Here is a 20,902-nt window from a genome sequence, read left to right as displayed (position 1 = left end):
GTAATTTGAGTAGGTGCATGATGGAGAAATGTGAATGAATGTGTATTAGCTAGGGTAGGTAATGAGAGAGTAGAAAGGAACAATTGATCCAAATTGTGCGGAGCAATGGAAAAGGTGAAGAATAATTTACCTCCCCCTGGCTGGGGTTAACAGAGTAGGCAGTTTCTGCTGCTCTGACACAACGAGATCTAGGAGGATGCTAATAGTTGGGTGTGGAGGGTCCAGCAGCCAAACAGAGATGGCAACAACAATCACAACTGAGCTCAGTGAGTAGCTGAATATATGTTGAAACAGCAATGACAGTTGAGCTCTGTGGGACCCACAGCTGGACAGACAGAGTAGTTCTGTAGATCCTAAAACAAATTTTCGTTTTGGCTTCTGCAGCCTTGGAACTGCAATAATGATGATTAGGCTTATGCTGGATTCTTGCTTCTTCTTGCACTGCTTGCAGAGAGGTGCTCCTGTGCAGTCTTGTTGCAAGCTGTGTTCTCATGCTCTGACACAACATACCCCTCCACCTGCTGTTTGTAAAAATATCATCATCATAATTTATTTATATAGCGCCAACATATTCTGTAGCGCTTTACTATTGGGGACAAATACAGTAAACTAACAAACTGGGTAAAACAGACAAAGAGGTGAGAAAGCCCTGCTCGCAAGCTTACAATCTATGGATGCCACATTAAGCACAGCAACAAAGAGGCAGATAGCCCAGGCAAACATTGCATGGCTTCAACCAACATTCATGAGAATGCAACCTTTCAGCTGCCTGGTATCATCACTGAGACAAGCAACACATCTAATAAAGACAGACTTTTTGGGGGGCAGAACCATTATTCAAAGGAACAACATCTATCCATTCACTGAGGAACCAATAATGTCACTTGTTGCAAGTGACATTATTCGGGTGTATTGTCATAAAAGCAGCTTCTGTCTTAACTGGGTGCAGGCAATGGGTTTTATCTTGGTCAAGCAACCGTAAAATGTATTTATTTTATATGACCACGTAATTAGTACAATTGCCCATGGTATACCTATATTAAAGTTGATACAAACATGAACTGGCGATTTTAACGGACCTATTTACAAAGATAATAGTCTCAGCTCTGACATAATCCCACCCCCCTTAACTACCCACTACAATGACAGGGAAACCAGGATTACTGTTGTCTTTCTATACATTGTGACAACAATGTTTCAGCTATCTGAAAATTAGTTAAGAGAAGCTGATGAGTTTATATATTTTTGTAATCAAGAAAAATGAATAAAATTGTTTGCAAATCATCTTTCATCAATTGGAAAATCCAAGCAAATAAAAAAAAATATGCACCATCATCCCATTCTAGGAAAACAACACATTCATATATGGCAATTATAAGGCTCTTTCAACCCTTATTATAAGACAGACATATCTCAAAGATATTGATTAATGTAACATCTGTCCGTGCTATATTGTACTATGTACCGTTCAATGTGTTTCAATTATATTCATTTTTTTTTTTGTCCCACTAGTAACGGTAAAAGCCCAAGAGAGAAAGCAAATGGTACTAAATTGTACAGCTACAACAGCAGGGCTACTTTGTTTTATCCGCCTGGGTGGCATTCGCAAACCTAGTTCATTACCAGATGTTTACTTTTGTTTCGTGAAGTGAAATTAGTTCCCACAGAGGCTATAAAAATCTTTCAAACCTCAAAGTTTACGCTAGTCACTAAATATTTTGGCAAAATAATGCATCGAGCAGACTAAAGCTTCTGGTTACAAAGCCTCACAAAAACAGTTCCATTATCCTGTTAATCTGGTCTCAGGCACAGTTTGCCATCTTTATGACTAGTACAAAAAAGATTTAATGCAATACATTTAAAGAAGAGATTCTGAAGGGAAATAAGTTTCGACACCCCCTTACTGCACAGTAGTTATATAGCACTTCTCCATTAAATAACTTAAATGTAGCCATAGCATGACCAGCAGTGTATTTGATATAATCAGACATTTAAGAGTCTAGTGTCATCAGGTTTACTACTGTGTCTAGGAAAAATATCTAAAATACATAATCTAGTCTAATTCCTATTCTTGTGACGAGCTATTGAAAGTTGTAGGTATAGAGTCTCAGTCATTAAGGAGAGCAGACCATAAAAAAAGGAGTCACTTTGCACCTGGGCAAAACCATGTTGCATTGAAGGGGGAGTTAAATTCAAAATGTGGAAACAGATTTATATTTAGGATCGGGCATGTCCTAAATTAGCTTTATTTTTTACATTGAAATTTAAAGTTATCAAGTATTTGTGCGCTAGATGAAAAAAATAACCTGTATTTAAGTTATGCGCAAAATAATAAACTAATTTGCATCCCTTGGATTGTAACATGGTTTGTCCCAGAGAACATCTACTCTTTTTTTTTTTGCCTTACTTTCTGTAATGACTCAGGCCCATAAACTGTTAATGCTATTTGTACCTTTTCTACATGAAGAACTTGCAACTTAGTGATGACTGAAATGTCAAGGGTCATCAAAACAGTGACCTATCTCTATGCACACTGGATGTAGCTATGACAATGAGGACGCCTGGTCCGATGCACACAGACAGTTTCTCTCCCCTGTTAGCAAAGTGATGCACATTATGAAAGAAATCACATTAGCAGCACTCATCTAGCTGTAAATTAGGTATAAGTTAGCGCTTTTCTGAAAATCATTTATACAATGTTCTGCTTTGAGTTAAGCTAAGAAATAAAATAAAAGAATGCTTACCTTAGTGGGTGCTGATGGCCCTTTTCTGTGAACTTCCCATTCACTGTTCAACTAATGTTTTACATTTGGATGGAGTTATAAATTAACCCCTTCCCTGCCGACTTTTTTTCCACCCCTGTGCTGAGCCTATTTTGGCATTTTTTGGGTTAGTCGTGTTCTACCATCACTATGAGTAATTTATTTATGCAGTACACACACAAATTATACCATGTTTTTTTTTTCAGAAGACTTTAAATTTTCAGAAAACACCATTAGTTTTCTTATACCTCCTGGCATGGAAGATAAATCTACTCAAATTGGGTGTTGAAATTGCGAGAAAGTGAACTAAATGCAAATGTCTGGCGACGTCAACATGCCCTGCCTCCCCTCTAGCAGGAAATACCGGTGGGAAGGGGGTGGCAAGTTTAATTTTTGATTATTTGAATCCCCAATGTTCTAAGGACGAATATATGTGCAGGATGAGTTACTTAGCACTGAAATAGTTAAGTAAAAATGAAGAGCTTATTCTGACCATCTAAAGTAGTCAGATTGCAAATGTTTTAAATTTTAGAAAGGCACATTAATCTCTACAGTTTTTTCTTAAAATGTGCTTAGTACAGACTTGGCCACGCCCCCACATCTTCAGATCCCACCCCTAGCCGCTAGGCCGTGTTACCGGACCGTTGTATTGTGAGAGGATTAATGTACATGATTAAAGATGCACAGTAGGGCTTTAGGTGGTTATAAAGGGATTCTGAGGAAGCAAGTCAACAGCATTGCAAGCAAGCTGACTTATTGTGCACATACACACTGAGATTTGGATTGCCTATCACACCATAATAGACCTAACAGACCTCAAATAACAATGTATGGGTCCAAAAAGCCCTCTTATCCTGACCAATGTCTGCCTAGATTTATCTTCTAGTGCCTTATCGGATCTGGCCAATCGTCCTGAGCACTGCAAGGCTGGATCTTTCATAAAGGCCACACACATGTATTGCCAAATCTGACACAAATGTGTATGCACAAAAAAAAAAAAAAGTCCCATAATGTGATTATTATACTTTCATCTGTTTAAATACAGAAATCCACAGGTAAAACCCCCAAAACATACCCGGGCTTTAATGCATCAAGGTGTAGTTGCACTTACTGTTATACAACCATCTAGGCAGCACACGGTAGAGGGCGCCATCACCTGTCAAGGGATTGCAGATGGAGACACTGCCCATTCACAGGTATGATTGCTATGTATAGGGGAGTCATATTTCCCTTGTTCTGTCACTCATGCAACAAGTTTTATTACATGCACTTATTTGAAGGCTACAGAAATTAATAATAGCAATAAAAATTATTCAGTGAAGTGGAGTGGATGCTCATTGCCAACTTGCTGTATTAACCGCCAAAAAATATCCAAAATGCACATAAAAGTGTACCTTAATAATATGGTGTGTATTATCTGGGGGAGGTACCGGCGCGGATTAAAACAACCAATAATGAAGTAGAAAATTTTATTTATGAACAGTATAACCCTGATTTACATTTTTCCAAAATGAGAAGCTAAAATCAAATTTTAACAGATTATACAAAAATAGAAACACTAAACAAGTCTACTACAAAATAATCAATTTATAACAAAAACCAACAAAACAATTACAAAATCCCACAAATGCTAATTGTACAGTTTGTAAACTTATCAGAACATCTACGTCATTTTCGTATTGTCCATTTTACTAAGTACCATTAATTATAAGGAAGATTCAATATATCGATTTAGCTACATGCAGAAATAAATCATATCATCTCAGTTCTCCCAAGTATTTTCCTAATTATACCCTTGGAGTTGACTGACAAAGCACAAAGCCATTCAGCGTATTCTATATGATCACATGTATAGAATAATTAATGCTTACCAAGAAGTAGGAACAAAGGGAAGACACATTAGAGTTAAACTCAAGAAGTTGATTTTCTGTTTGGAATTGCAGCATTCATAATCACATTTAGATTATTTTTCTCGAAGATCTATTTAAAGGTGAAAGACGTCACAGGAAAATATCTCTATTGTACATACAAAACAAATCTGCCTGTATTGTGTGTCCAGCATGGGCCCTTAATAAGAGCACTTTAATCAAGTGACACTACAAAGTATGCAGAATCATCAAACACTGTACAATACTCGTCTGATGTTACATAATTCTTACATACAGCATTCCAGTTCCAGGTGTACATACATGGAGAACAGGGGGGTATATTTACTAAACTGCGGGTTTGAAAAAGTGGAGATGTTGCCTAAAGCAACCAATCAGATTTTAGTTGTCATTTTGTATATTGCACTAAATAAATGACAGCTAGAATCTGATTGGTTGCTATAGGCAACATCTCCACTTTTTCAAACCCGCAGTTTAGTAAATCTAGCCCCAGGACTTTTGAATCAGTATAAAGTGAACTTTATTTAACAAAAGAAGACTGCTTCCTACTATAGGTCAGGGACTGATTAAACGGTCAGTAACTTTGCAAAATTAACTTTATTCTGATCCATAAACCCCGACAGTGACATATATGTAGCATAGAATTCTACATCTATATTGCAAATTATATGTATATTAGAAGTTACACGGGAGTTCTGCAACCATACAGAAATATGTGGCGACATCTAATATCTGTATACATTTATAGTAGGATGTACATTAAGTTTTCCTAATGAACACTGAAGTGATATATACTGTATATATGATGCATGAAAATTTCATATAGTTAAGCAGTTTTCCAGAAAGAAATGATCACCATACAGTCACTGTAAGGATGATTGGTAAACAATTTAATGAAGCACAGTAGGATCGGCCAGGTGTAGAGTGAGGAAAGACAGTGGTTCATTTTTAATAATTATTTAGCTTATTTTAGGCATGTTACTATAGTATTATGTTACTATACTTACAAATAATAAAAATGTTGGCTTTAGGCTGTAGAACAGCTTATTTATAAACTAGACCTGGCATAAGGTTTGTTCTATGAATGATGGATGACTGTCTGAATCTAGTTGTCATATAGTTGAACCTTACGTCTGTGAGTCATTGGAGGAAACACTGAAGGCATTAAAGATCACAGACACAAACTTAGAATGAGCGATGTGTCTGTCGTCAATTTTACTATCTGAAAATTCTCTAAATTGCGCCATACTTTGGACCAAAAGCATCTATTGTACACAGCCGTTTGATGGAAATGTCAGTAATTCATCAATTCCTGTTTAATGGCCATTTTCATGTTTCACAGTGAGTGTTCAGGATGTAAGCACAGAGAATTGTAAAAAATAGGACTGACCTTAATAGAAATCCTACCGTTCCTTAAAACATAAAAAGCCCTTCCCTTCAGAGTTTAAATGAAATGTAAAATGTAAAATGAGATGATTTTACAAAAAGTCCTTTCATGGCTCGGTGGGAGAAAAGATAAAGAGACTCCATAAACATTAACCAAAAGGAAGCGATTGCAGAGATACTGCAAAATCAATTTTATGGCAAATTATTTAAAAGCAAAAACACAGTAAATTAGGTTTTACAGATGTGCTGGCTAATCACTATTGTACGCACTATATAAGGGGATGTCCACCTTTGTCATATTTCTAACACAAGCCTATCAAAGGACTAGGAGGACAGTAAGGTTAGTAGCGCATGGACAATATTTCCACAGTGATGATGGTAAAAACTTCACTTAATTATGTTCCCAAAGACGTTATTTAGTAGTTATTGGAGGGACACGCCAGCGATTATCCCATAACCACATTGTCCAACAGCTGATAACAGGCTGTTCGAAAATCCGGTTCTACTGAAAGCAATGGTCTTTGAATATTAACATGCACACGAAGAATAATTATGTTGTGATGTAACAAGTTGTAGCTGCAGGGTGTGTACATATTAAGTCCCAAAATTGTATGAAAAATGTTCAATATTCAGTAGAGGAAATTTTAACAACTTGTGGGGGCAGCAGAAAATGGCTCAAATCATTCACGAAAATAAACACAGCGATTTTACACTGTTTATAACTGCTGCTGAAAAACCACCAGTGTGCCCCTATCCTGAGGCTCCTCCCCAACAACCAAGATTCAGACCTGCAAAGTTTGCATTTCCAGTTTCTAGATCAAGGAATTGGTGCCTAAATCATTTTTAAAGTGGCAGCAGTATATCAACAAGACAGCAGTGACAGCGCTTAGTGTCTAAGGAACCTTCTGCAATACTGCGTGCAGATTTAGGGTTTTACACCATCCCAATCGGACATGACCACAAAATCATAATACATTCCTGCTACATTCTATACAGACCTAGGACACAATGCCAACCCCATATGACATGGGTCACTGCATATAAATGTAATACATTCCTACTACATTCAATACGACATAGGACGCAACTCCTACCCAACAGGACATGGGCACTGCAAACAATCGCTAATACATTCTATACAGACATAGGACACAACACCTACCCAATCTGCCATGGCCTCTGTATATAATCATAATAGGTTTCTATTATATTCTATACAGATATGGAATACTACATGTAACCAATATATGACCACTACACAAAGTAATCAAATTAAAAACTTGTATTCTAAATATTAATCATAAAAAAAAAATGGTAGCAGATTTAGCACAAATAAAAGTAACTCAGCATACACCCGGCCAGTAGTATTATCCTGAGAGTCCCTTTTTCTCAAAAATATATTGACAAGGTCAAAATATTCTATGGACAATCTTCAAAATCTGAGATGGCAACTGGTAATTTGAAATAGTTGGAAACTAAGCAATGAGGTATCCTAATTAATTCTTAAAATAGTTATACTTTTCCTTAGTGTTCTGCTTTTAATGATTCTCTATTGATTCTGCCATGGAGAGCATTCAAAAGGTGACCTCAAATAATTTGCAGGGACTACATACATATGGGCAAAAACATCTCTCAAGAGCAATCCTTTACTTTAGCACAACTCACCTAATATACAGGTAAAAAGCACATTTCTAAAGTCCAACTGCAATAGCAGAGGAACTGAACTTTGTGGGTGTTAAAGTATACACATCAGCTACATACAATAGACACTGCCATACTGCGCATACATACACACACTAATATATATATATATATATATATATATATATTAAAAAAAAAATAACACGCATACATACATATACACACACAGAAGTAGACAAAAAAAAAAACAGGGATACTCTGCACTCTCCAAACACATAATTAATGCTGTACTAAATACTTAAATACTTTTCTATATTAAAAACAGGGAATGTTAGTTCCATATATTAAAATATATGTTAAGTTGACCAGCTCATGCCAAAGTCTTCCCAACCTGGTCAGTCCTAACGTGATCAAATACTATGCTATTTTATCTGGGCTTAAGGCTTACCTGCGCACAGCTTTTAAAGGCAAGACTTTCCCAAGCACTAGCAGCCCTGGGAGACCTGTGACTCACCTGACACAAGTTGGAATGAATTAATGTAAAGAATGGGGTGCAAGAGTCATGGGACTTACATTGTATAAACAGACGTAGATCCTCTGCACTCTCCTATATTACTAGATGCCAGTGAATTTATAAGCTGTATTTCCATGAATATTGGTACAACCTCCATTCTGTAGGTCATATGATTAGTAGTTATTCAGCACCAACTAGGACAAGGATTTCCCAAGCACTATACACACACCCTTACAAATACACATATAAGGTTTGAAGTTTCACAGTTCAACTGAGGGTGCAGAGAATAGACGATAGAAAGCGAGATTAATTGCCAAGAGCTCTCTGGTTCCATCTCATTAAAATAATGATAAAACATTCTACCATAAAAAAATACCATCTAACGCCCTACCCACATTACAATGTGTTAGGGTTTCATTTATATACATTTCTTTATATTGTCTAACAGGTAATCCATATACACAAGGCGGACAGATTTTGGGACAGATGGCTGATCAAGCAACCACCGATCTGCTGATGACACTGCACTAAGTTGTATTGCGCTAGCTGTACCCTTGAAAGAAAACCTATAGCGGAGGGGAGCGATTATTGCCCCAAACAAATGTGCTCCATCTGTAAGAGGATTCTCATGCTCTTAGACAGGAATATTGGCAGTGAAGCAGCTTAAGAAAAACTAGTTTAGTTAGGTTAAATGAAAAAGTACTAGGTGTTACATAGTTTATATCTTGCGATCCTTCTACAAAGAAAATAGTAGAAATATACATTATATTATGTAAGCATGGTAAACATTTTCTCCCCATTACTGAATGTAAGACGTGTATTTGTGTACCATTTTCATATATTTAAAGACTATGAACTATAATAGATACTTAATAAGACTTATCATTTAGAAGCCTCAGCTCAGGACAGCAAGTGGCAAGAAAAAAATAATGGCTCCGAGTCAACTTAAACTGACATTTTACTTATGTATCCTGTGTGTAATTATGAGGCAGAACAGTCTGCAAGCCAGCGGATAATGATAACAAAAAGAAAAAAAAAGAAAACCGTCTTTGAAGATTAAGAGCCCAGTTTTCTTTCAGGATATTCGGAAAATTCCTATACATAGGCTGAGCACCTTACAAAGTAACACGAGGATAGGATTGTGATTAAAATAAGCCAATTATTCTATGCAACAAATTGCTCAGAGGAAGGAAAACAAAGTCTTGTTCTTTTCACAGAGTTCTTTGCAGCAAATTGCAGTCAATTTGTCTGTGGATTATTAACTTCCAGTTTTAACATATAGTATAGGAACAACCAAGAAACAAACTATATACATATAGTCAATCATGGGTAAACTGAAGTCATTCTTGCGACTGTAACCAGGACCTAGGAACTAATCGCTCTCTTATGGACTTCTGTCTTGGAGCAGGCATTGGTTTTGATGGAAAGTCCTCCTCTGCGTGTCTCTGAAGCTGGTCATTGCTTGAGCTGTTCTTCTCAGAAGATACTAACTTTCGAGGTGCAGCTATCGGCTTATGGAACTGTTGCATTATAGAAGATAATTTTACATCAAAAGACTTGCGAGACAAGCTAGAACGTGACCAGATGTTCTCCTTATCTGATGGGTCTGTGATCTTATGGTCTCCCGCACTGTATGGTGTTTTGTTGGGGGGTGGCGGTGGGGCTCGTCTCTTCTTTCCTTTCCCATCCGTCAGGTTTACTCCGCTGCTCTTTGAAGGTGGAGAAAGAGTGTTCCTTTCAACGTGCAATTGGTGGTTACCATCGAATAATGCATCCCAGGGAGGTGGAGCAGACTCCTCTTGACCAATAAGGAACTGACCATCCGTTTCTTCAATTTTCCTATGCAGAATATCTGTTAAGCTTTCAAATTGCACCGGTGAGCCAATACCTAAAAAAAAGTGAAGTAGTAAAACACTGAATACAAAAATATATCAATAACTTAATAGATTCCATTTTAATGCAAGATGCCAATGCCAATACACAACGGTGATTACCCAGAAAAAGTTGTGGGTATGCAAAGTCACACATTGTCCTCATGTGTGCAGGCCACGGATGCACTTTAAATATCAGCCACAGACTCCAGTGCAATAGTGCCCCTAGTGGTCAACTTGGTAAAATGGTCTAGTACATATTTGATTTTACTAGCAATAACAGTTCAAGTCTCCCTTGATACCCTTGTATTAACCATTAAGCATGTATATAGCTATTAGTTACAAGTGCTTCAGACATATTTTCAGTAATTTAAAATAAATAAATAAATCATATTTCAGCATGTCTCTGTAATGTTCCTGTCAAGCAGTTTAAGTTCTGCTACCAACAAAATACTACGGAAAATAGGTAATTAGTTTCTCCTTTAAATAATGTTTTTATTTAGATGTTGAATGGCTAAGTATAGTACTAATTATTTTACAGAAACATGGTTCAAAAGGGAGTGACGCTGAAGGCAGGGGGCAGATCACTTATACTGTAAACTCCAAAGGAGCAGGGACTGATGTGAAAGATTAAATATTCTTTGTAAAGCGCTACATACTACGCAAGTGCTATATAAATAAAACAGATTAAATAAAGACTTATTATTTCTACCATGCATATTTTCCAGAGCAACAAAAAAGAGGAAAGGCAATGGATTGCCAGAGCACTTCTATCCAATCTAAATAAATAAAATATATATTTTGCCTTTATTAGATTGGGCAATACAATACTGGACCCCGCTTATTATATGAACAGTAATTGACGCAGATTTATATGGGATTTTTATATCCCTTTGCTATAGCATTCATTTCTGATATTTTTGATCATTTGAACTCATACTGAACTGCTGTCATATTCAATACATGTTCTGGGGAAAGGGTAATAGGACCTCAAATGGCTATACAATATTATATGCATCTACATAGATTCTTCCTTGTGCTCTCCCTTTGGAAGGGATGTAATGCTTAGTCCTTATTTTCCTTGAGTATATACAGGAATACATGTATGATATCCAATTCACCCCTCTATATTATATATACATTTGATATATTATTATCTCTTGTAGTGATAGGAGCCATTAGGATTGGTTTACACTTGGTTTAATTATAAATACTCGTTTTCTCTGCTGGCTCCACAATCCGTGGTTAATTTTAATACACTACTATATTTTTCCTTCACATTTAATATTTTTCTCTCTTATATTTCACTTCTTATTAATTAGGGCATTACTAATATATGTTTAGATATGTTTTTTATATAAACTACTAATAAAGGCATTGACCAGAGAAAATATATATTTTATTTATTTAGATTGGATAGGAGTACTCTGGCAATCTATTGCCTTTCTTCTTTTTTGTTTCTCCTTATGCTATCAATGGTAAGAGCACCCGTTCATTCAAACAGTGATTTTGAAATCGGAATGAGGTGTATCCTGGCCCTGTGAGGATGATTCTCCTCTCTCTGTATTTTCCAGAGCGTCTGACAACTCGCAAAACTAGGAGCATATTGATTTTATCTGGCTTACCAAAGACTGAAGTGGGCGAGCACTAGGACGTACGTGGTGAACAAGCAGGCACACGTTCGTACATGAAGCATTTCAGGTATACTCCGCTGCCACTCAGAACCACATCTCAGTCCATTTCTTTTAAATACACTAAGCAGCCATTGTTAAGGGGTATCTCTAGAATGTCAAGAATAGTACCCATCACGTTCTACTGATAACTTGTAACATTCCAACATTATGACAGACTTCAAAAGTACATGTCCACCTTTGAGGAATTTTGTCTTTTTAATAAACATAGGTAAGATATCCATAGTCTTTTTTGCAATATACAACTCCCAACTAATTGTCACTGTTAGATATACTCTCATTCCTCTTTATCGCATTATCTAATTCAGTGATGGCTAATCTGTGACACTCCAGGTGTTGTGAAACTACAGCCCCAGCATGCTTTGCCAGCTATCAGCTAGTTTTCTACTGGCAAAGCATGCTGGGGCTTGTAGTTTCACAACACCTGGAGTGTCACAGGTTAGCCAACCCTGATCTAATTGTACATAGTTCTGCTGCCCCCGCTGTAAAAGAAGAGCATTGCATGCAGCTGTGCACATAATCATTACCATTGGCTCATCTGTCTGCCATCAGTCGTTTTAATTCCACTGGACAGATCGTTTTTAGTGCTGTAGAAATCAGTCCCAATAATGTCGACCAATGTCACGGCACTGGAGATGGGTCACTCATGTTAACATACAAAGCCCTCTTCCCTAAAGATAGATGGCAGCAGATTCAGGGACAATTAGATACACTCTTTCACAGAGTGTATCTAACCAACAGTGAAACTTAAGAGGGGGATTTTAATAAATATGGGCTCTATGCTTGCAGAATTTAGCTTGGCAAATCTACTTAAACATTAGAAAAATACAAAAGGGCAATATAAAAAGAAGATTTTGAAGAGTCAATTTAACTACTTCCATTAATGTCCATTTAAATTAGACACAGTCTAATGAGCATAGAAACATGTAATATTCTAACTGTGCTTTGCATTGTATCTATACTTTAGTGGATAGATACAAAAACCATAGTCAGATTATTGTGAGCGCAAATAATTATCTTGAACTAGAGAAACATGAACACAAATAAAGTCAGTATTCTGCGCCATTCTTTTTTACTCTTTTAACCTTCCACTTCTATATAACACTTACTCATATCATGGTACACTGAAGTTGCCTCTTTTGTAAGAAACAATGGAGGTTTCCGTGGTGACATAATCTCAAATTTCATAAATTCTTCTGAACAATGCTTCCATTGACCTGAGAGAGAAACAACTGCGTTAGCAGGACAGCATTGAGCCATCTTCATATACACTGTACAATATAGATTTTCCTTTAAGAGATGTGTGTGTAATGTCTAGGATTATATTGAGCAAAGTCCAGTAACATTCTTATAGCTATTAAAGACTTAACAATATAAAGTAGTGATCAACAGTGGGTGAATGCAAATGATTAGAATAAAATAGGTTATCTGATCACCGGCATGATTTAATACCTCTGATGACTTAATTATATATAAATATAGGACTGAATCTGGCTCCAAAATGTAAGCTGCAAATCTGCAGTTAATGCGTAAAACTCAAAAGAGTTAGCTTGAAGTACAACATGCTAGAAAGTAGTACATACAATTAATACCGCTTTCCTTAAGCTGGGTACACATCTACGCAATTATTGTGCAGATATTGCAAGAGTGTGTACGCTCCCACAACCATGTTTTATCTGACCCAAACACATTGTATCTGTTGATTTGGGTTTAGAAACTTCCTAAAAATCACGATCAGCGATGGAGCGATTTTGGGCAAATGTGGCAGTGTGTACACACTCACAACCAACAGTGTAGGCAGATTTCTGCAGAGTGTGCAGCATTGTGATCTTTTCAGCAGATGGTTATGACAGATGAAGAGCACAGATCCGAAGGTAAATCGTGTAGGTGTGTACACATGAATCTGCATGCTCATCAGGACTTTCACTTGTTGGTGAAATCATTACAAAAATCACATTTGAAGTAAGATTACATAGGTGTGTACCCAGCTTTACTGTAAATGCTTCTGGCTGGTGACATTTCATCTTACAAACTGCGATCATCACTGTGGTGTAGCATCTTTAACTACAGTATAAGTAGGTAATGTGGTATACGAGTCTGTTTATTATCTATGGTGAAATGAGTGGTTTTCGCTGGCAATATGGCTTTGCACTATAACCCCAATGGTGCATAGGTTTTACCTGGTCTCGCTGACAATAGCTACTCCATGTAAACCATTGGGAAGTCTATTTAATAAGCATCACAGTGGTTGGTACATGTAATGCACCAGTGTTTGTTCTTTTATCACAGCTCAGGGTGGCAATAACTTTTATTATTTAAATAAAACATTTCTCAATGGTAAATACTGTTCATTTTTTTTCTAAATATTTGAAAATCTTATTTTTACCTTTTCTTCCACCAAGCTGAACTGAAAGCTCAGGTCATGCATCCGCCTATCCACACAGCCTTACCCTGGAGATATTTTAATGATAAACTGCAGCAAAATGATTTTCTTGAATCGATAAAAAAACAGCCTCATTGCCGGGTGTTAATAAATATACCCTATTGTTTGAAATATCTGGTATGTGAAAGTTATGTTGTTAAAATCTCTCCAAAGAAAATGCGCTAAAGTGCCATCTACAGGTTTAAAGAAGGTACTACACAACATAGGAGGAAAGGCAGAAGCATCACAAAACTATTGTTGTCTTTTAAAAAGAGTTTCTCTCACTTGCAGGGGATTTTACAGCTCAACCAATCCCCACCCCCATATCCTCCAACATCCCACCTACTAATACACTGATCAAGGTCCCTCCCCCTGGGAACGGCCTGTGCTATAATACAGACCTCCTTACTGGCTTGTATTGGGGAATGTCCCTGGAAGGCTGCAATGAGGATTCTACAGTGCTCCAGATGTTTCCAGTACAAGCCAGTACACCAGCAGTGGCGCACGCAGGGGGGGTTTCTGGGTCTCCAGAAACCCCCCCCCCTCCGCTAACTAAGTGCCCACCATAGTGGCACTGTCCTGTACAGCAGCCGCGGTGCTGTATTGTATACAGCACCTCCGTGGACGCTTCTTTGACAGTGCCGAAACGGAGCTGTTGCGCAAGTGCAGCAGCTCTCTGGTGTGTTTTGGTTTTTTTTTTTGGGGGGGGGGGGGGGGGGGGGCAGGGGGGGAAACCCCCCCACTTACAATCCTGCGTGCGCCCCTGACCAGACATCTAGCATTGCAGAAGAGGTGTTCTCTGAAGTGCAGATTATATATCCCCACCCAAGGTGGAAAGTCCCTTTAAAAGTATTTGTCTATTTAAAAACAGAATTACATAAATATCCTCCTCTCTAACAGACATTGGCAAGCACTATATTGCCTTTAGATTACTAAATTCTCCATTAAATTTATCTCCCACCCTCTTTCCATATACTGTCACTGACAATAAGTAAGGGCTACCTGCAAAGACTAATAAGATGAATACAGATAAAACACAGTTTCCTGCATGATGCCAACGTACTTCTAGATGTGTTACTGACATTGTTCCTTCATGGTGACCTAACAAAGTGTTCTGGGGACATTTCTCCATTATTTCAGAAGAAAACCCCAAAACACAACTGTGGCATGTTTTAATAATTGTCCAAAAATGGACAATGTACAATCCCTTTGTATTAATATTAATCATCATCACAACATCCTAAAGCTGGGCGCACACCAATGCAATCATACGTCAGATGCAATTTCTATAACGATTTCACCAAAGATTGAAAGTCACCTCCACATTTGCCCGAAATCGCTCCAGTGCGGTTTTTAAGAGGGTTAGAAAACCAAATCAACAAAAATGCGTTCTGGTAAAATAAAATAAAAAATACACACTCGTCTGACTAAACGGCCGTGCATCTGCCCGATAATTGCATAGGTTAATAGATTATATCTACCATATTAATATAATAGAAATGATGCTGAACACAATATATGACCAACCAATGAAGAACATGTACTTTATGTTACAATGAAAGTTTGATGGCTACTCTTAAGGTAGTTGGTTTGAGGAATATCTATCATAACCAATCTACAAAGATCAGGAGTATTGTCATGAATGATCTAAACAGCTTGATTACTGGACATTAAGAAAAAAAACATTGCTGGCATCATGCATAATGCTGTAAGATGTGTAATCCCACTAGGCCAGGGCATTGCATCACACAAAGTTATGTAATAGAGAGCACATATCTGTTTGGTGAATGATCTGGAAGCAGCTGTCATGAGATGTCAGGATTCTCTAACAGCTGTTCCAAACCAATTCATATGGTGCTGTCAGCTGCCGATACCAGGACAACTCATTAACACAGCTGCATTATTTTCTGACTTGCGTAACCACTGTTGAACTATTATTAGACAACACAACAAACCGAGCAGTACGAAGTCACATTCATACACAAAGATGTCAACTTTAAATTAAACATTTCAATGTCTTCAATGACATGTAATATCAGGGATTACGTTTGGATGAGGTGTTTACAGCTAAATACATAAAGTTATTTATGGCAGCCTGATGTATTACAACGAGGAATAGGGAATCAGCAGTGGCTGGACATCAATACAGCGTAGTCCAGTGTATTCATAGCTAATTAATATTTTGTACAGCACACACGCACAGAATGGTAATCATGTGGAGAGGATAACGGCGTTCTCAGCGACCTTGGACGTAAAGAAGCAATGTCAGAGAAATAGAACACAAGTATCTTTATTCAAAGTGTGCCTGTCTCCAATGGGATGGAGCTTAAAGAAAAAGAAACAAACAAAAAAAAAATGGCATGACCACCCAACAGTTTAATCAACCCTACTGCCGTCAGCCCAGGCTGGTACTAAGAGAATCGGGGGGCACAAAAAAGCGTGGATTTCCCATGATTTTACTATTACACTAGGCTTTGCCAGTCTGGGCTTCGTAATTCGTGCAGGGAGCTGCAAAGCGCATGAGCGTTTTTTCTGCCTGCCCAGGGATTACTGGATTTATTACAGACGAAGACCATAGCTGAGCAATAAAGAGGGTGAATTGTGTAGGGGTGTTTTTATTTAAAATAAAAAGTATTTTTCACACTTGTATCTGTTTTCTTCATATTTCTTCATGGTGCACTACAGGTCCCAGCAGGTCATTGGTACAAGGGCCTTCTGACACTTGTGGTCCCTGCAGTGTCAGCGTGCCCTGGCAGACATGTTTATGCTGGTGCTCGTAAAACTACAAGCGCCAGTATGCCCAGACACCTAATGACACCTGGGCATGCTATGACCTGTGGTGCACCAGGGACAAAATGCTTTACGATCAAATCATTATTATTACCCCACACCCACCACCTATGGGTGGGGTGCCAAAGCTTGGTGTTAGTAATAGTAAAATCGGGGGGACCCCACACTTTCTGTTCCTCCGATTCTGCTAGCACCAGCCTGGCTGGCAGCACTAGGGTTGGTTAAACGTTTTGTATTTTTTGCATGTATTGCTGTTATTGTTTACTTCTATGTTGACATTTTAACTGTGTCAACATTATGACTGTCGACTTTTCATATCAGACATGTATCCAATACCACATGGAGGCAGCCATTTGATAAGCTTAACCACTGTTCAAAACTTACAATTGACTTGAAACTGGTCACATGACGGCGTCAGGGGGTATAGCGTCATGAATAGAAAATATATATTTTAATTATCAGAAGCAAGAGTGCCACGAATGTGTCAAGTCAATCGGTCTATTGTTCTTGCGTGAGACACATATACAAACAATTAAAATAAAACACATCTATTAGACATAAGACAGCATTTTACTGGTACATGAAGTCCAGAATAAACTAAATATCTTCTGATTAATTGAAAGGTTTCCTTTAAAGAAATATAGAAATTGTATATTTTATACTGGTTAACTAAAACAACCTTTATCTAGAATATATTTATTATAAAGTTATCTTAGAGTGTTAGTCCAAGTAGTTGCGGTACCGTACTAAATCAATATAATCGTAATTTGAAAACTATATACATGATGTAAACCGCAACATATTGTACAATAAAAACTACATTTAATGAGACTCAATTGTGTGAATCAGTCACAGGATCATCATCATCATATATTTATATAGCGCCACTAATTCTGCAGCGCTGTACAGAGAACTCATTCACATCAGTCCCTGCCCCATTGGAGCCTACAGTCTAAATTCCCTAATATAGACACACACTCACACACAGACATAGACAGACAGACAGACAGAGACTAGGGTCAATTTTGATAGCAGCCAATTAACCTACCAGTATGTTTTTGGAGTGTGGGAAGAAACCGGAGCACCTGGAGGAAACCCACGCAAACACAGGAAGAACATACAAACTCCACACAGATAAGGCCATGGTCAGGAATCGAACTCATGACCCCAGTGCTGTAAGGCAGAAGTGCTAACCTAGGCCACTGTGCTGCCCACAGGATATGTGAACTAGAGCTCATAATATGACGAATGTTGTGGTGATAAAATACAGATGCTTAATAGGCATCAGCGAGTTAAATTTCTGAATAATAACAAATTAAGCAGATGTACTAGTTATTTTTTCTACCTTTGTTAAAATTAATGTTGCAACAAAATGTCAGTTTTTAAACACCAGAAACATGGTAATTAAATCTACCAAGAAAGAAAAAAAAAGACCATATTTCATTGTCTGCTGCTGGAGAAAATGTTTAATTAGATGCAGGCTTTTGGGAAATGCAATCTGTATGTGGCTTATACTAATTGTACTCACAGGAGACATTATCACAAGTGGAGGAGGAGAAAGGAGTCAGATAGAGAAAGATTTCATAGCGGCTGTATGCGTTAGGAGCGTTTCCCTTAAACATAAATCATAAAATATATCCACTAACACCCCGCGGCCCCACAGGTCAGCAGATATGCCCCAGATTTGTTTTCCAGGAAAACTGCAATTTTAGACCAATAGACAAATAAGATACATCTTAAATATACATGTTAGCACTCTATTCATTAAAAATAAATATTTCATATGTCATTTTAAAGTGGGCATACTGTGTTAAAAAATAGACTTAGATTGTATACTTAATAGTAATCGTCTTACATTTTTATGACCAGCAACAAGTTCTGTTTTTTATTCTTGGTGTTCACCTGATGTTCACATGAACTGAATATGCTCAAGGAGATTGTTTGTTTTGAGGTTTCTGTAATATGTTCCTTCGTGATGGTAGGAGCACATCCACCTTCTGGGCCCTACCCATCCCCATATGATGTGGGAGGCCAGGGTAATATATACCAATGAGTAAATTAGAGACATACCCAAATCGAGTTAAAAGAGAAAAAAATATAAAAAAGAAAAGAAAAGAAAAACACAGTACAAAAACTACAGTCTATACTGGCCAGTCTTCAGTATCCCACTGTACAATATAACATTAATAATGAGCAGTGATTTGTCCGAGATAAGTAAAGTGAGAGGAGTCCAAATATTCCCGTCTCTACCAGCCATTGTGGCGCAGTGATACCATTTTATGACTACAAATAACTCTGGTGCTTCCTATTTCAACGACAGATATTTGGAGAAACCAAATAACTATAATATCAAACTTTGCCAAAAGGGCAAGCTATCCTTTCTAAGCAGTGCATCCTTCCTTACTCAAACCCGGAAAGCTCTGTTCCACACAATCCACCTCGATGATTTGAGACAGCTCCCTCACCAAATAGGCATAAAGTGGGACCTCGCTTGTATCAGCCTTAACCTTGTGCATGACTGTTTCACTACGAAAGCAAACTCATCCTAGATTAGTCTAGATATTCAATTGTTACAACTCCATTCTAGTACCAGGCACCCTCTTCCTTGACATGGCGATTACCAACTCGGCTCAAACTGTTCTTAAAAAGAGTAGTTGGGCACAATGATTTGTTCTACATGTAGATGGACCTTTTCTCTGTTTACTTCAGTTTTACCCTTTACTGTTTTTTGTTCCCCACCATCTGCTCCCAATATTCACCTTTTGTGTGTTTTTCTCCAGATACTGTTTTTCAGTCGACTGGTCGTTATGCACCCCCTTCAATGCAACTAGAGGCCTGGCATTCGTGCCCCTAATCCCTCTGAACAGCTATGCCGACCACCGTTGCTATCTGTTAATGGTGACGGCCTCCACTCTCCCAAAAAACGCACGTCGATGTTGAAAATGTGCAGAATGGAGGAGGGGGGCTGATGGTTTTTCAGTTTTTCCAGACTTTTTATGTTTCAGCAGATGGCAAACAAAAAGGTGTTATCCTAATACACAATAGAGTTTCCTTCCCCTCATTTGTTGATCCAGAAGGTAGACACTACTATCACTTTGGTCTCCATATATGTGCCAAAGCAAAGCAAAGCCCCTTTTAGCGAAGCGGTTAGAACACGTCAGGCAAGATGCATAAGGACACCTTATTTTGGTCACATAGACAAATCTATTGCTGTACTCCCTAACACTCCTCAGGCCCCCCCTTGAAGGACTCAAAACATTCAGCATTATTGGAGCTGTAAAACCAACATGGCGTGTGAAAAAATCCCCAGCTATAGATTTTACTCATTGCTCAGGCCCCAGCAGATGTACTCCCACAGACAGGCTTCTTACTCACACAGAAAATAACCATCCCTGATATCAACCCCCAATTCCAGTTTTATTTAAATTCGAAATTACACACTTCACCCGTGATAATTTTATTATTAATTAGACTATGCCGCCCTCCTAAATCGCTCCCTCACTTTGGGGATCGAAACAATTAAATCATTTTTTTTAATCAACGCCTCCGAAAATATTTTCTGGGCAAGCTTATGAGATACCCGTAGGGATGCTATCCGAGGCGGTGGTAGTGGTGTCATCAGCTCTGACAAAGCCGACAGACTTAACCACTACAAATTAACCCCGAAACCAACAACATCGATAGTATGACAGTATGCACTTACCATATAGCAGGCAGTCATTCTGTCCGGCAGCTCTAACGATCTACAGATGTAAATAGGGACTGTCAGAGATCTACATAAAGAAATGACGTCATTTTTAATAGACACAGTGCAAATGGCGCTTTTAAAGCGGCAAATGGGTGGCCCCACCGTCTGTATAATGTAATCCAGACTGCGGGTCCGGGCATTGCTGCTTTAAAGGCGGCATTTGCACTGAGTCTATTAAAAATGACGTTATT

General features: G+C 38.0%; 1 protein-coding gene across 1 annotated transcript in view; it reads right to left on the bottom strand.

Moving 5' to 3' along the window:
- Positions 1–7,825: 7,825 nt before the first annotated feature.
- RTKN2 (rhotekin 2) overlaps positions 7,826–20,902 on the bottom strand; it is a 56,608-nt gene continuing 43,531 nt past the window's right edge. The window contains exons 11-12 of the mRNA XM_075216336.1: positions 12,861–12,968; positions 7,826–10,077 (exon numbers count right to left, since the gene is read on the bottom strand). Of these exons, the coding sequence (XP_075072437.1) occupies positions 9,530–10,077; positions 12,861–12,968 (656 nt within the window). The 3' untranslated portion in view covers positions 7,826–9,529. The remainder of the gene's footprint in view (positions 10,078–12,860; positions 12,969–20,902) is intronic.

Source organism: Mixophyes fleayi, chromosome 6 (genome assembly GCF_038048845.1).
Source record: "Mixophyes fleayi isolate aMixFle1 chromosome 6, aMixFle1.hap1, whole genome shotgun sequence".
Taxonomy (NCBI): Eukaryota; Metazoa; Chordata; class Amphibia; order Anura; family Limnodynastidae; genus Mixophyes; species Mixophyes fleayi.
Note: the sequence above shows the minus strand (reverse complement) of the source record. Positions and strands in the feature narration are given on the sequence as shown.